Source organism: Peromyscus leucopus, chromosome 12, assembly GCF_004664715.2.
Source record: "Peromyscus leucopus breed LL Stock chromosome 12, UCI_PerLeu_2.1, whole genome shotgun sequence".
In the NCBI taxonomy this organism is placed as follows: domain Eukaryota; kingdom Metazoa; phylum Chordata; class Mammalia; order Rodentia; family Cricetidae; genus Peromyscus; species Peromyscus leucopus.
Genome location: NC_051073.1, coordinates 62773863 through 62786919, shown reverse-complemented (window position 1 = coordinate 62786919; position 13057 = coordinate 62773863). Strand labels below are relative to the sequence as shown.

General features: G+C 45.1%; 1 protein-coding gene across 1 annotated transcript in view; it reads right to left on the bottom strand.

The window, feature by feature from the left end:
• Positions 1-13057, bottom strand: part of Iqcg (IQ motif containing G) — a 40628-nt gene that overhangs the window by 17804 nt on the left and 9767 nt on the right. The window contains 2 exon segments of the mRNA XM_028863216.2: positions 3441-3522; positions 9447-9575. Coding sequence (XP_028719049.1) covers positions 3441-3522; positions 9447-9575 — 211 coding nt within the window.

Here is a 13057-nt window from a genome sequence, read left to right as displayed (position 1 = left end):
GTTGGATGCCTGAACATTATAGAAGAACCTAGGGTGACTGTCCAGGCAGCCAGATGTCCCTGTCATTAGGTAACATTTCACCCTTCTGGGGTCTTTGATGAATTTGAAGGCTAGATAGTCATAGTTAAAGTTTTCCTTAGTTATATAATAAAAGGTAAATTAGGTATAAAACTTTAGACTCACAAAGATAAATAATAGAGTATTTTCTCTAAATTTGCCAAATATAAATGGACTGAATATTGTAACTGTAATTCTTAGTTGATAACAGTTTTTGTTTTATATAATTTTACTATGTTAAAGTTAAAACCTTCCGCCGGGTGGTGGTGGCACACGCCTTTAATCCCAGCACTCGGGAGGCAGAGCCAGGCAGATCTCTGTGAGTTCGAGGCCAGCCTGGGCTACCAAGTGAGTTCCAGGAAAGGCACAAAGCTACACAGAGAAACCCTGTCTCGAAAAAACCAAAAAAAAAAAAAAAAGTTAAAACCTTCCTTTTTAATTAGACAAAAAGGGGATATGTGGGCTGTTCCTTTACACTGTGTGAACATATGTCACTGTGACTGGTTTAATATAGAAGCTGACTGACCTATAGCTAGGCAGCATAAGGTTAGGCAGGAGGACAAGACTAAGGATGCTGGGAAGAGGAGAGCAGTCTCGGGAGTTGTGAGGAGACATGAAGAGAAGCAAGATAAACCTGCTGTACTGAGAAAAGGTACCAAGCCACATGGCTGAGGGTAGATAAGAAATATGGCTTAATTTAAGTTGTAGGAGCTAGTTAGTAACAAGTCTAAGCTATTGACCAAGCATTTATAATAAGAAGTCTCTGTGTGGTTATTTGGAAACTGGTGGGACAGAAAGGAGAAAACCAGCTCTTGCAAGTTGTCTTCTAACGTCTACACACCTGTACACACACACACACACACACACACACACACACACACACACACACACATGCACACACTCACCCATATACAAAACAAACAAATGTAATTGAAAACATCTTGAAAGCTAGGCATTTCTGGGCATGGTAGCATATGCCTTTAATCTCAGTATTCCAGAGTCGTAAGCAGGTGGATCTCAATGGGAAAGTGCTTGCCTAGCATGTACAAAGCACTGGTTCATTATCTCCTGTGTGCGTGTGCATGCATGTGTAATGATGTATGCACATGTGGGTGCTGCTGTGTGTTGCTGCAAGTTGTCTGATCTACATAGTGAGTTCCAGGACTACAAAGAAAGATGCTATCTAACAAATAATAATAATAATAATAATAATAATAATAATAATAATAAATAGGTGTTAAATCCAAATATCACTGTGTCTATACCCCAGCACTGGGTTGTGAAGACAGAGATCCCAGGATTGCGCTGGAAGCCAGCCTAGCTGAAAAGGTGAGTGCCTGGGTCAGTGAGAGACCCTGTCTCAAGGCAATAAGATGGAGAGTGACAGAGCAACAGATCCAACATCTTCCTCTGACTTCCACATGATCTCACAGGGGCACACACAGCAGCATCCACATGTGCATACATCATTACACATGCATGCACATGCACACAGGAGATAATGAACCAGTGCTTTGTACATGCTAGGCAAGCACTTTCCCATTGAGATACCTCGCAGGCTCCCCTTTATTTTTCTGAAGTAGGATCTTGCTTATATTGCCAGGGTTATTATATCTATTGCCTAAGTTGTCCTCAAACTTGCAATTCCCCTGCCTCAGCCCCCATTCCCACAGTGTAGAGTTTACAGGTTAGCACCATTATGCTTGGCTGCTACCAATCCTTTTGAACAACCCTTCCAACTCCCCTCTCCCTCTCTCTCTCCTCCCTGTCCCTGTCCCTGTCCCCCCCACCTCTCTCTCTCTCTCTCTCTCTCTCTCTCTCTCTCTCTCTCTCTCTCTCTCTCTCTCTCTCGGGTTTTGCTATTTGGCCTGAGCCAACTTCAAATTCACACTCTTCTTTCTCCTGCGTACTGGGGTTACAGGCATGCAATATCATACTTTGGCCACTTCAAAAACCATTTTAGAGCTGGAGAGACGGCTCAGAAGTTAGCAGCACTGGCTGCTCTTCCAGAGGTCCCAGGTTCAATTCCCAGAACATATAAGTGGTACACAAATATACATGCAGATAAAACACCTACACACATAAAATGAGTAAAAATACTAAAAAATTAAAATTGGCCGTGCATCAAGGCATATGTCTTTAATTCCAGCACTTGGGAGTGAGAGGTAAGTGGATTTCTATAAGTTTGAGGCAATCCTGATTTACATATAGTGAGTTCCAAGCCAGCCAAAATTACATAGTGAGTCCCCATTGCATAGATAGATGGATGGATGGATGGATGGATGGATGGATGGATGGATGGATAGATAGATAGATAGATAGATAGATAGATAGATGATTGATAGATAGATAGATAGATAGATAGATAGATAGATAGATAGATGATTGATAGATAGATAGATAGATAGATAGATAGATAGATAGATAGATAGATACATGGGGGCATAGGAGATAGTTCAGTTGGGATGGTGGTCTGACTGAGAATGGCCCCATGGGCTCCTATATTTGAATCCTTGGTTCCCAGTTGGTGGAACTGTTTGGGAAGGATTAGGAGGAGGTGTGGCCTTGTTGGAGAAAGTGTGTCGCTTTGGGTGGCTTTGAGGTTTCAAAAGCCCAGGTCATTCATTCCCAGTTAGCTTCTCTCTCTCTCTCTCTCTCTCTCTCTCTCTCTCTCTCTCTCTCTCTCTCTCTCTCTCTCTCTCTCTCCCTCCCTCCTTCTTGTAAGCTCTCAGTTACTGCTCCAGAGCCTGCCTGTCTGTGGTTATGTTCCCTGCCATGATGGACAGACTCATCCTCTGAAACTAAAACCCCCAATGAATGCCTGGGCTGCACAAGGGCAACAGCAGACTAGGAGCCCCAAGGGGCTGGTCCCCCAAAGTTCGAGTCCACACACACTTGCACCTTTCTCTTTCTCTTCTCTCTCTTCCCCATCTCTGGTCTCTTCCTCCAGGATCTCACCACATAGCCCAGGCTGGCTTACAACTCAGGCCTGCCTCTGCCACTTGAGTGCTGGGATTAAAGGCATACACCAGGTAACTTCCTCTGTCCTGCAAAGGCACCACAGCAGAGCCGAGCAGTGGTGGCTGCCACCCTTAATCCCAGCACTCGGGGAGGCAGAGGCAGGCAGATCTCTGTGAGTTCGAGACCAGTCTGATCTACAGAGCAAGTTCCAGGACAGCCAGGTCTACACAGAGAAACCTTGTCCCAAAAAAATCAAAAATTGATTAATTGATGGATTGATTGATTGATTGATTGATCAAATAAACTAAATAGGCACCCCAGCAGAGCACAGGCTTTCCGAGCTAACTCCTCTGTGGAAGGTGACTTCCATGGAGTGGGTTTAGGGTGGTAGCTTTGGGGTCATCCTCATGGGGAAGTCTTACCTGGACTTGCATTTGACGTTCCCTTTTGACATCAATTAACTGTTTCTGAAGAGATTTTATCTCTCTTCTTCCTTTTTCCTCCCTAAAAGAAGAAAGAATGTTAAGAACAGGGCTTCTCAAATGTTAGGTTCAGCTGGACATTATAAAAATCACATTCTTGTGATGACGTGACGCACACCTTTAATCCCTGGTCTCGGGAGGCAGAGGCAGGCGTATGGCTGAGTTCGAGGCCAGCCTGGTCTACAAATGAGTTCCAGGCAGGCAGGGCTACACAGGGAAACCCTGCCTTGGAAAACCAAACGAAACAAACACATAGTAGGTTCTTGGGCTGGAGGCATGGCTCTGAGTCAAGAGAAGAGGACCTGAGTTTGATTCCCAGCATCCATGCTGAGCAGATCACAGACACTTATAACACTAGCTGTTAGCATTTAGGCATCTGTACTGGCCTGCCCTCAGGGTCCTGACAGGATACTCCTCAGCTGCAGCCACGAAGAGCACCCCTGTGTGCATTCACTAGGTTTCCTTTCCTTATAAAAGGTGGGCCTTGCCCACCTCCGGTCTCTTTCTCTTCCTTCGCTCTTGTCCCCAGGGACCAGTCTCTGCCCCTTCTTTCCCTGCTCCCCTCAATAAACCTCCCATGTGGGCCCTGTGTATGGTGTGACTCCTTCCTGCCGTTTTTAAAATACAACACTAGCTACAGGAGATCCATGAGTCTCTTCAGGATTCTGCAGGCACCTGTACAAAACACACACACACACACACACACACACACACACACACACACACAGACACACACACCACGTAATAGAACAATAATGCAAATAAATCATTAAAAAACACACAGGTTCTTGGGCCATTCTATGGCTCAGTGGCTGAAGGTGCTTGCTGCCAAGACTGACCACCTAATTAGAATCCAGAACCTACATGGTGGAAGGCAAGAACTGAGTCCCACAAGTTGTTCTGACTTCCACATGTGCTCAACAGCACACCTCGGTGCACATGCTCACAAAAGCACTCAATTGATAAATAAACAAAATGCAACAATAAGAAATCGGTTCTCAGGCCAGGATTGGTATTGGCCAGCTGTAATTTGGGCACTTGGTAGGTAGGGGCAGGAGGACAGGGAATTTAAGTCCAGCCTAGGCTACCTGGGCCACATGAAACACTGCTTTAAAAATTAACCACAGTAAAAGTAATTAAAAGTCTAATGATAGTAGACTGGCCAAGTGATGGTGCACACCTTTAATCCCAGCACTCAGGAGGCAGACGCAGGCGGATCTCTGAGTTCAAGGCCAGCCTGGGCTACAGAGTGAGTTCCAGAGCAGCCAGGGTTACACAGAGAAATCTTGTCTCAAAAGTTGAATGATGAGGACAAGCAGACGGCTCAGCGGTGGAGATGCCTGCCTGAGGACCTGCATCAGAGCCCACAGACCCACAGTGAAGGAAAGATTAATGGCCACGAGCTGTCCTCTGACCTCCATGTCTACACGATGACGTGAGTGCACACATATGCACTCATGCGTGTAAAGCAATAAGTCCACGGGAGTCTCTTTAAGAAGTATTAGGGAAATCTATTAAGGTAAATTGAGGAAATACACTCACAAATACAGAGTAGACAGCTGAGGTCGTCCTCTCATCTGACTGGGAGTGAATCCACCTTTTAAGAGGTCATGTACAATGGCAGGAGGCTCCGCCTCTTTCTCGGGTCCTACAGCCCAAGGTCATGGGCGGAGCAAATACCAGTACATTTCCTCTTTCTGCCTAACTAAGAAAGTTCTAAACTTAATGCAAACTATATACAATAAGAATGATTATCAAGTATTGTCCAGGAAAAACAAAGGGTAATAACATAAACAAACAAACAAAAAACAACCAACAAGAATAACATCAAACAAGAAAGACATGCTAAATGTCCAGAAATGTCCAGAACATAGGTAAATGGAAAATTACCGAGATTACTCCATTAGCTGTCCTATCCTGAAGATTCTAACTCTAGTACTAGTATGTGCTAGCTAAGCTACAAGAAGATTATAACTGTAATTATCTAGTCTTCAACTCCATCAAAGACCTGAGATGGAAAATAATAATCCCTGAGAAAATGGAAAATGCAAACAAGCAATTTCCAAAATTCTTGTGAGAATAGACAGAGACAGCTGGCAGCCTGGACAGTCATCTAAAATTTCTCAGCATCGTCGGAGCATCCAATTTGACTACAGGCCTAGAATACCTGACAGACCATCTTCAGAAGCAGGAATTTTGAAAACCACCTTATTCTATCTTGGCAGAGTTCAGTAGTTGATTTTCCTTGTGTCCTGCTCATCCAGAAAGGACAGCGTTCATACTGTCAGCAGTCAAGGCAAGGGCAGTTCTTTATCCAGAAGGCCATTTTGTGCCAAGAAGACGACAAACTTCCAAACAGAAATGTCTAGAAGCCCAACATTCTCTTGGGATCAGACTGGTGCTGCCAGGAGCAATCATGTCTCACATCAACAGAATTCTAAGTTCTCAAAACATTTAAATGCCATATTCTCTAGGTCTATGAAGTGTTTGAAGATTACCTATCCATCTGACATAAGTTTCTGTAAATCTGGACAACCTAACTAACATACCATAGAAATGACAAGCATGGGTGACTATAGTTCTGTAAGTCTTCTCTACCTAAATAACCTAAAGACTAAGGCTTCACATTAACAAGATAAACAGTCTGTAAGCAGATGTACTGTATAAGGACAATGACCTCAAAATTGTGACAATACACAAAATATCTTAAACAGAGGTAAGAATGTATAGTGCAATATGACAGCAATATCCTTAATATGTATCAACATACAAAATATTTCAAACAAGAGTTGAAATATATGTACAATACAACAAATATAGTTTTGTATTTGTATCAATATACAAATTATGTTAAATAGGAATATAAGAATAATTTACATTTGTATCAAATACACAAGAATCCATATCAGTGCAAATTATCCAAGGCTGATAGTTTGCTAAATCAGTTTACTAGTAAATACAATAATACAATAATCTAACTTAATATCCTATACCTATCCATTCCCCTTTTTCTTTTATGGCTCTGGCTCTTGCAGTCTGTGATACCCACGTCTCCCTTCTCTCCCGTTCTCCCTCTCTCCTGCCTTCCCCTGGCTATCTCTGGCTCCAGGCTGCAGTCCTGAGGCCTCAGCTCCCACCTCCCTCTTGGAACTTGTAGAAACACACCCACACAGTGTTCTGCTTTGAGACTCTCTCTTCCTCCACAGACTCAGATTTTATCACATCTTGGCCTTAGTACAGATCAACGGTCAAAAATTGGTGAACTTGATTCCCAAATTCTCACAAAGCATTAACAACTACTACTGGCATAAACAAATGATCCCCAAACCTCTCCTGGCTAAACTTGCTCTCTTCTATACTTCCAAAAGCCTCTCACCTCTAAGGGTCTACTTCCCACTCTTTTTTTTCGAGACAGGGTTTCTCTTTGTAGCTTTGGAGCCTGTCCTGGAACTCACTCTGTAGACCAGGCTGGCCTCGAACTCAGAGATCTGCCTGCCTCTGCCTCCTGAGTGCTGGGATTAAAGGTGTGTGCCAACATTGCCAAGCTACTTACCCATTCTCAAAAGTCTTTGTGGGGGGGGGGCAGAAGGGAGAGAACAAGGGGATCCGTGGCTGACATGTAAAATTAAATTAAATTATAAAATAAAAAATAAAAAAAGTCCTCAAAAAAAAAAAAGTCTTTTATCTTTATGATTTCTTTGCACTCTGCTCTCAAAAAATATATCTTAGGGTTATGCTGTAAACTCTTATCTCAGAATTTGTATGTTGCTCCTCGGTTATGGTTTAAACAAAATTTAACTTATAACAAAAGGCTTATCCTTAAAAATCTATACAGGTATGTGATTTAACTCTATATATGTATGTGTATAATTTGGATTCAACTCTGTGTATTTGAGCATAACTTGGATTTAATTCTTATTTAAAAATATATATACATAGGCTGGAGAGATGGCTCAGTGGTTAAGAGCACTGGCTGCTCTTCCAGAGGAACCGGGTTCAACTCCCAGCACCCGCATGGCTGCTCACAACTGTCCCCGTAGACAGAACTGCCTTTTCAACTATGACAGTTCTGCTCACTGGAGTCTCTGATTGGCTGCTGGTGAATTTCCTGGCTTTTAGAAAACTGGCCTGTTTTAAAGTTTGGTTTAGCTACATGGCATGCCGCCATTCTGGTCGGGCCTTCTGGACCCTCGTATAGGAGTTCAGTGCCACACAGTGGCCTCTCCTAAATTCAGTTAACAGTGGCCACAGCACGTGCAGTTCTCTGCCACAGATGGGGTGGCCCAGGCAGGCGAGGCCCCTGACAGGGGCTGCTGTCAGCAGGCAGCTGCCACATGCAGGGAGAGGTCTTTCACATGCAACAGGAACCTGACGCGTGTAGGTTCACTTTGTTATTCATTTAATTTTATGTGTAGCATGTATGTCTGAGTGTATGTATGTGCACCGTGTGCCTGCAAGAACAGATGGAGGTCAGAGAGGCATCAGATCCCCTGGAACTGGAGTTAGAGGCAGCTGTGAGCCACCATGTAGGTTCTGGGAACCAATGAATATTCTTCTTCTGCTGCTTTTGTTTGTTTGTTTTTGTTTTGTTTTTTGAGACAGGGTTTCACTGTGTAGCCCTGGCTACCCTGGAAGTCACTTTGTAGACCAGGCTGGCCCTGAATTCAGAGATCTGCCTGCCTGCCTCTACCTGGGACTGAAGGTGTACACCACCACGGCCTAAGGAGGTGCTCTACCACCGAGCCACCCTGGTTCTGGCTTGAGTATCTTTGGAACATGCTGAACATTTCTGAGAAGGGAAATGTGTCATGGTATGCACTGGCTTTTTGCTTGCTGTTGTGTTATTTTATTTATTTATTTTTTTTTTTGCAGTGCTGTGGGTCAAACTCGGAACCTGTGTATGTACGAAAGTGCTCCCCATAGCTGCCCCACATCTAGGACACTGACCAGGAGTGTCCATCTGTCCATCTTGAGCAGAGGAGCAATGCTTTGCTGCTAGTACAGTACAAGGGGTTGGACCCAGGGGCTCCATCTGTGGGCCAGGCCATCACTCTCCTACTTAAGTTTTAAGTCTCACTAATTTACCATGCTGGCCTCTAACTTGCAATCCCTCTGCTTCAGCTCCTGGAGGATCTGAGATTACAAGCCTGTACCATAGACCCAGCTACAGCACCCTTAATATAGTGTGAGTCAAGTAACCAAGGCTCCCAAATCTGGATTATTGCTCCCACCTGGGTTAGGAATATGCAGGAGCTCAGAACCCAATGGTCTGCCTTCCAGCAATATCTAGAAAGTACATGTTGGATGCTTGAGAAATCAAGGTCTTCTGTGAAGTTTTATGCCACCTTAAAATACTGCAGAGCAGGGCCTGGAGAGGTGGCCCAGTGGGTAGAGCGCTGGCTATGAAGTGTGGTCCTGAGTTTGGAGACCTAGGACCCATGTAAAGCCAGGTGCAGTAGCATCCGGCTACAGCCCACTGTGGAGTAATGCCAGTACTCCAAATGCAGAGACAGGGGAACCCCAGAGCAGCCAGACTAGCTGTACAGGTGAGCTCTGGGTTCAGTGGAGAGATTCTGCCTGAAAGAATAAGGTGGAGGAACACTCAAGAAAGATTCCCAGCATCAACCTTAGGCCTACACACACACACACACACACACACACACACACACACACACACACACACACACACACATATGCATGCACCCATATACAGACATGTGTCCCCACACAAGCAAGCATGTATACACACACATGCACACCATGTACACATACATGTGAGAAAAGAGACACTGCAAAGCAGACCAGGCTGTCTGGCACATGCCTGTAGTCCCAGCTACTTGGAGGCAGGAGGAGGTCCTAGGGTCTAAGAACTGCCTGAATAGGGTATCATATCAAGAGGACTTCTAAAAAGAGAACCAAAGCAGATAAAGCCACCACCACCCTGACCTTGTGATGGCTTCATGGAAGTTCATCTTTTTATCTCTCTCTGTGCCCAAGGCTTCCAGGAGACTCTTGAAAGAGCCGGAATCCTGCATCTCGCTCATGGCTTTGGCAATCACATCACTGAAATATTGCCTGCAAAGGGGACAAACAGTAAGCTCAGAAGACACACTGCCCCACCCTCATAGGGTTACAGAAGCCGTACCAGTTAAAAGCCAGAAGGGGCTGGTCATGTTGGCTCACACCTGTAACCCCAGCTGTTGGAAGTCTGGAGAACTGCCACAGTTCAAGGCCAGCCTAGACTACATAGCAGCTTTGGAGTCAGCCTAGGCTACAGAGACCTTGTCCCCAAAGAGAAACAGGGGCTTGGGAGACGGCAAAATAGATAAAGTGCTCGATATACAAGTGACGAAACCAAAGTTCAGATTCCCCGAACCCACGGAAATGCAGGGTGGGTGTGGCGACCTGCTTGTAGTTCCAGCTCTAGGAAGGCAGGAGGAGGGCCCTCCTGGAGCGAGCTGGCTAGCTAACCAGAGTTCTAGATTCCACGGAGAGACTGCCTCAATGAATAAGGTAGAAAAGTGAGGGAAGATGACTCTCGACATCAATCTCGGGCCCCTACGTGCACACATATGTGCACACAGGTACCCACATAGGTCTACACATGCCAAAACTATGCTTATATATGTGCATATCACACATCCAAAAAGAAAACCGGAAATAGAAAGTTGACACGTGCCCATCACGCTGCCTTCCAGCTATTTCTGCTGCCCACAGATCAGTGCTATTGTAGTCTCTTTTTTCTTCTTTTAAAGATTTATTTATTTAGCCGGGCGGTGGTGGCGCACACCTTTAATCCCAGCACTCGGGAGGCAGAGGCAGGCGGATCTCTGTGAGTTCGAGGCCATTCGAGGCCAGCCTGGGCTACCAAGTGAGTTCCAGGAAAAGGCGCAAAGCTACACAGAGAAACCCTGTCTTGAAAAACCAAAAAAAAAAAAAAAAAAAAAAAAGATTTATTTATTTATTATGTATACAGTGCTCTGCCTGCACATATGCTTATAGACCAGAAGAGGGCACCAGATCTCACTATAGATGGTAGTGAGCCACCAGGTGGTTGCTGGGAATTGAACTCAGAACCTCTGGAAGAACAGCCAGTGCTCTTGACCACTGAGCCATCTCTCCAGCCCCTACTGTAGCCCCTTGTTACAGAGGGCACCTGGGAATGCAGAGAATGGTGGCTGCCGAGGGCTCACCCCTAAGTGGGGTGTCTCCGCCACTGCTTCCCAAGGCTCACGAGACATCTCAGGAGAGGAGCGTGGACGGAATGTGTGAGAGCAGGGAGGGGTTCAGTGTTGTGGAGTGCCGTCCTCCAGCCCTGACACGACCTTTGCAATCTGAACTCTCAGCAGCTGTGACTAAGACTGGACACCCCAACGTCAGGTCACAGCGTGGAGGGGACTCACACAGGGGTCCCCCCACCCTCCCCTCCCCTGTGAGGAGCTGGGCGGTTAATGCTGGTTTGCGGAGAGGGAGACATGTTCCTCGGTAGCACAGCCACTGGAGAGGAGTCCACGGTCCTGGAAAATAGCCCTGTCCCCGCTCAGGTGGTCACCCCTAATGAGACACAGGTCTCTGAAGAAAGAGTAAAAACGAACATAAGAGTAGAAGTTACGGGCGGACGCACACCTGTAACCCTAGCACTTGGAAGGTGTAAGCCAGACAATATATAGTTCAAGGTCAGCTTCCGCTATGGTGTAAGTTTGAGGCCAGCCTGGACTACATGAGACTTTGTTTTAAAGAGAGAGAGAGAGAGAGAGAGAGAGAGAGAGAGAGAGAGAGAGAGAGAGAGAGAGAAACAAGCAACCATTTGGCAGTTCCATACAAAATTATCATTTCATTATATACTTCTGCATTTAAGAAGTATACCATAATTTTGAAAATTTTTAATTAGTTTTTTCTTTCCTTTATTTTTTAAAAAAGAAAACTAGAAGCTAGCTGGACATAGTGACCCATGCCTTTAATCCCAGCATTAGGAAGGCAAAGGCAGACAGATCTCAGTGAGTTCAAGGCCAGCCTGGTCTATATAGTGAGTTCCAGGCCAGCCTGGTCTATATAGTGAGTTCCAGGCCAGCCTGGTCTACAGAGTGAGTTCCAGGCCAGCCTGGTCTATATAGTGAGTTCTAGGCCAGCCTAGTCTATATAATGAGTTCCAGGACAGCCAGAGTTCCATAGTGAGATCCTGTCAAAACAAAACAAAACAAAACAACAACCAAAAGAAAAAGGAATAAGAGGAGGAGGAGGAGGAGGAGGAAAGAAGAAAACCAGGACTGGAGAGCCGGCTCAGGGAGCATTTGGTTTGGTTCCCAGCATCCACACAGCAGCTTACAACCAGGCATGAGGCACACACATGGTTCCACATACATGTATGCAGGCAAAACTCCTACACACACACACACACACACACACACACACACACACACACATCAATTAAATCTAAACAAAATTAAACTTACTATTTGTTTCGATACAGAATTGGAAAATTATATTTATCATTTTACACTTATTAACAATAGTTCATACAAAAAGGTTTAACAGCTCTATTAAGAAAAAAGTTTCTGCTGGGCGGTGGTGGCGCACGCCTTTAATTCCAGCACTCAGGAGGCAGAAGCAGGCGGATCTCAGTGAGTTTGAGGCCAGCCTGGTCTGCAAAGCGAGTTCCAGGACAGCCAGGGCTACACGGAAAAACCCTGTCTCAGAAAAAAAGAAGAAGAAGAACAAGAAGAAGAAGAAGAAGAAGAAGAAGAAGAAGAAGAAGAAGAAGAAGAAGAAGAAGAAGAAGAAGAGAAGAAGAAGAAAGAAAAAGTTTCCAGTATCACAAAATAGAAGAAGGAAAAAAGATAAGTATTTAAAGTTACAAACTAAAATAGGATGTGGTGGTGCAGACCTGTAAGCCCTGCACTCAGGAGACAGCAAGAGCCCCAGAAGTTTGAGGCCAGCCTGGTCTACACAGTGAGTTCAGACCACTTGGGACTAGAGACTCTGAGAAAGAAAGACCAGGAAGCAGAGAAGGAAAGGAAGGAAGGAAGGATGGGAGGGAGAACAAAAGAAAAAGGAAAAGGGGGGAGAGAGGAAGAGGTGGGGTAGGAGGAAAGGAAGAAACAAAGGCTCATTAACTTGTCCAAGATAATACAGCAGCACCATGGGGTTTTTCTGTGTGTGTGCGTTTTTTGTTTGTTTGTTGTTTTGATTTTTCTTTTCTTTTGTTTTTTTATTTTTTGTTTTTTTCCAGACAGGGGTTCTCTGCAGCTTTGGAGCCTGTCCTGGAACTCACTCTGTAGACAAGGCTGGCCTCGAACTTACAGAGATCCACCTGGCTCTACCTCCCGAGTGCTGGGATTAAAGGTGTGCGCCACCACTGCCCAGCTAGTTCTTTGTCTTTTGAGACAGGGTTTCTCTGCATAGCCCTGGTTCCCTGGAAGTCATTTTGTAGACCAGGCTGGCCATGTCTTAAACTGTACCACTCTACTTTAGGACCTTAAGCTAAGCCTATTATCAGTGGTCACTGAACATGATACTAACCCACAGAAGCTGGTAGTCCCCTTCACACCTCCCTGGCT